Consider the following 4,362-nt stretch of genomic DNA (forward strand, 5'->3'; position numbering starts at 1 on the left):
TACCTCTCTTGTGACAAATGCTCTTCTCGTTGGGTACATTAAGTTTAGGTGCCCTAAGTCTATGTTTTCCTTTTCCGAAGTGCGTGTCGTTCGAGAATGTTAAAATAAATAGTTCAAGTTTCTGTTTATTTTTCAATATTTAAGAGTGAAATAGTGATAATATTTGAAAACCAAATTATCCATATACATATATACCTACATATATATATATATATATATATATACACATATATATATATATCCACGTACATATAATCTGTACTAAAATTGGACCATAAGCGAGGGATTTTGTTGGAGCTCACTCCCATAAGCCGAGGTACGTTTTAAAATTATTATTCTCCTTTTTTTTTTTTTTACCATGATATCCTGAATAGTATTTATTTTTTTCTTATCTTGTTAATAAATTGAATTCCTTTAATTAATTTTAATATTCATGAAAGAATTCAACAATTATTTATAAAAACAATATCATTCTCGAGAAGAATTTTATAAAAATTTTGATTTACGGGAATAAAATTTTGGCAATAGTTCTCTTATTTATTGATATAACTGAATCCTTTTGAAGAATTATTTTTAATAATAATTCAATAGTTGCTAAGAGTTTTATTAAAATTTTCAAAATAATTTTAATTCCCTTGAGAAACTCTACTATCCCTGAAAATAATTGAATCATTGCAGAAAAGTCCATAAAATTGTTAAAAATTGGATTTCTGTACAAAATTTTGCTATTTTTTAAAAGTAATTGAATTCTTCATAGGAACTTTATGAACATTGTTCCAAATAATAATTAATTTTTTTTTTATAAAAGAACATTATGAAAATGTTATTAGTAATATGGATTGAAATTGAATTGAAATTAAATTCTTGTGAAAACCCTTATTTGTGAGAATAACTACAACTACTCTAGTTTCGGAAGATGCGGAATTCTTTGTTAAGAAAAACTAAATAAATAATTATTAAAAAATTTTTTGTTGTTTTTTTTTTTTGAATAATTTAAATGTTCGTAATCAAAATTATTTTTGTTTTAAGAGAATTATTATTTTGTTTTAGAAAAAGAAGAAAAATGTTTGCACAATTCATATTCTTAATCTTATTTTTGAAACAAGATTTTCCTCAGGAATTAAGACATTCAAAATTTCAAATTTAAACCCTTTTTAAATTGAACAATTTATAAAAGTATATTTTATTTCTTCATGTTTTCTAATAAATTAAAGATGACCGAGAGACAAAATCATTATTTTACATTATAAGAATATTATTACTGCAACTTCATCAAACTTTCAACATTTTAATTAAATTATTATTTTCTAGAATTTTAAATTATTATTGTTATTATTATTACTATTATTATTATTTTAAATTATTTTTATGAAAATAATTGAATTTTTTTTTTGCGATGAATTTTAATTACTTTGTGAATATAATTTAAATGTTTGCGTAGAATTTCAATAAAAGTTTCAAATGATTGAATTCTTGCAAAGAATTTTATCGAAATTTGATACTAATTGCATTTTTTTTTTTTTTTTTAAAGTTTCTTTAGTTTATGGAATAGAATCGAATTTTTTTTTTTTAACTGTATTGAAAATAATTGGATACCTGAGAATAATAATAATTATTAATAATAAAAAAAAACTTTAATTCTTGCGATGAATTTTAATAATATATTTCCTTTTAAATAATTGAATTCTTTTTGTGAAATATTTTATTAAAATCGTAGATATTGAAAATCATTAAAATTAGTAAAATTTCTGAAATAATTTAGCTTTGGAGAAGAATTTTGTTCTGGGACAGATAAATAAGTTATGAAATTAATGTTTTCATTGTCTATAATTAATAATGTATATAAATTAATGCCTAATTTATCGATAAATATACTTTCAAATCAATATTAACGTAAATTATCGAAACACGAAATAATTCTCAGCTGTTCGCTTGTGTATAGTCACTATTTTCTCTCACGAGAAGGCATTCGATAGCACTGTAAGACTTTTTTATTTTATTTTTGTAGAATTTTAACGTTCAAATTACAATTATAATTGTGCAAAGAGAGCATTAGATATTATAGGTTGTAGTAAAATGATCAAATGTAGTAAACAAATTTATTCCCTTTAATATATTCGAAAATATAAAACAAATGGACGGAAACCGGGGCGTGGACGGAAACCGGTGCAACCGCGGTAAACCTTAAAGTTTCTAGACAATATAAAATGAAAATTTAATTTTCTATAATTGTTAGCTTTTTCCACCTTTAATTTGTTCAAACTTTTTGTTAGGTAATAATAATAATTATTTGTAAAATTTTTTTTTTAACATTAATAAAATTTAGTTTTCTAAACATTGTTTAAAAATAGACGAAAACAAGGATTTGTCCTCTTGATGTCATTTTTCTAATTCAATAGATTAAGTTATAGATAATTGATAATAAATATACTTAGATTGCTTTTAAATAATAATTTTTTTTAATAATTTAAAATTCATAAAATACCAATTATAAAATTTAATTAGAAGCTAAGTTTGATTTAGTTCATACAGTCTATAGTTTTGTCCAACGGGGTTCTCACGTAGTCGGCGGTGACTGCCATGCTCGGCGGTGGCCGCTGGCAAGTACTTCGCGCGCTCGAAAATGACGGTCGAAAAAATTAGTCATAAATACCGCGTAAATAAACCGATTTTTGTCCAGCGAATACTGTATTATTCCTTGGAATCATAGTTCCAACATTTTTCCCTACTCTCGCTTGTCGTCTATCTTTAACGGGAATGCCTCAAAAATGTCTCTAAAGTTGGGGCGCTCCGAAAACGACATTTTTGATAATCTACTAGTAAAATTCTATTTTTATCATCCTACTGACTTTTGTTAATTCAATTAATAATACAATTCTTTTCTTAAACAAAATGTTTTGTTACACTTGGACAATCTTTTTAAAGACGGGTGGTAATCATGCAGTCGGCGGCGTTCTCGCGTGGTCGGCGGCGACTGCTGCACTCGGCAGTGGCCACTGGCAAGTACTCCGCACGCTCGGCAATGACAGGATCGAGAAATTTTTTCGTAAATACCACATAAATAAACCGATTTTTGTCTAGCGAATACTATATTATTCTTTGGAATCGTGGTTCCAACATTTTTCCCTACTCTCGCTTGTCGTCTATCTTTAACAGGAATGCCTCAAAAATGTCTCTAAAGTTGGGGCGCTCCGAAAACGACATTTTTGACAATCTACTTGCGAAATTCTGCTTTTGTCTTTTGTCTTTTTTTTTTTTTTTTTAATTTGTTAATTTAACTAACTTTCCAAAGTTCCAAAAATATACATATATATAATAAAAATTTTTTTTTTAATGTACATTTTGTTTGCGTCTAGGTGTATTCTCAACATGAGCGAGAGGGTAACAAGATCGCAGAAACAACCCTTAGAGCCAGGGTTGAAATTATTTCAGCGCAAACGGGCTACGGACGGGCGTCCAGATCTGAAAGGACTGTATGATCATTTGGACGAGATCTATTTTAATAATGAGCTCGCAAATGCGGGCTATACGTTTCACTGGGGGCCGAAGATGCCATCCGCTTCGGGGTGCACGGATTTGCCTAGGCGCGAGGTGCGCATAAACTGGGAAGTACACAGCATGCTTCCTGAAGAAGATCTGATCGGGACCATGCTGCACGAGATGATACACGTGAAGCTATTCCGAGAGAGGAAGGATTTCGATAGCCTCAATCACACTGAGGTATTCCAAAGAGAAGTGGACCGTATCAATGCCATTGGACCCTATCGAGTAAGTTTTGAGTACCTACTGTTTCTAGTATTTTAATGAGGTATATAAGTATTAATTATATATTCATATCTTTTTAATTCTGTTTCTCTCTCTAACTTTTTTTTTAGGCGGACATTATTCACCATCTTCCACAGAGAGTGACTAACCAACTATATCCGTACGTATGGAGATGTACAAGCTGTACGTACAAGTTGCGGTTATCAAGCTCTCTGATACCTGGTCCGAGAAATGTCCATTTTGTGCGTGGGCAAAAAGTTTGCGACAACCCCTTGTGGGTCAAAGTCAAATAATTGAGTCAAAAAAAAAAACACGGCCCTTTTCATTTCAGTGCTCTTACTAATTGTAAAAATAAAATAAAAATAAAACGCAATTAATGATTATTATTTAAACTAACCTATCAAAATTTCTTAATATATATATCTTATAAAGTGTTTAATTCATCTTAAAATAATTAAATTTGAATATTTAGATTACACAATGAATAATTCATTAAACTATTTTTTTTTATGTTAAATAAGAATTTTCTTAATAACCTAATAATGAAATTAAAACAAAGTTCCATTTAGTAGAATGAGAAAACCTTTTAATATTGAA

General features: G+C 28.2%; 1 protein-coding gene across 1 annotated transcript; it reads left to right on the forward strand.

The window, feature by feature from the left end:
* The first annotated feature begins 252 nt into the window (after positions 1 to 252).
* Positions 253 to 4,058, forward strand: LOC122504051 (DNA-dependent metalloprotease dvc-1-like). Its single transcript, XM_043614931.1, has 3 exons — positions 253 to 316; positions 3,357 to 3,768; positions 3,876 to 4,058. The coding sequence occupies exons 2-3, from the start codon at positions 3,370 to 3,372 to the stop codon at positions 4,056 to 4,058; spliced, it is 582 nt and encodes a 193-aa protein (XP_043470866.1). The 5' UTR covers positions 253 to 316; positions 3,357 to 3,369.
* The last annotated feature ends 304 nt before the right edge of the window (positions 4,059 to 4,362 follow it).

Source organism: Leptopilina heterotoma, unplaced genomic scaffold (genome assembly GCF_015476425.1).
Source record: "Leptopilina heterotoma isolate Lh14 unplaced genomic scaffold, ASM1547642v1 Lhet_276, whole genome shotgun sequence".
Lineage (NCBI taxonomy): Eukaryota > Metazoa > Arthropoda > Insecta > Hymenoptera > Figitidae > Leptopilina > Leptopilina heterotoma.

What these genes read in the sequence shown, in the direction of transcription:
- LOC122504051 (XM_043614931.1), top strand. Translation starts at nt 3,370, where the DNA reads ATGAGCGAGAGGGTAACAAGATCGCAGAAACAACCCTTAGAGCCAGGG. An exon ending in ATGCCATTGGACCCTATCGA is followed by an intron (nt 3,769 to 3,875) that starts GTAAGTTTTGAG and finishes CTTTTTTTTTAG; the next exon opens with GCGGACATTATTCACCATCT.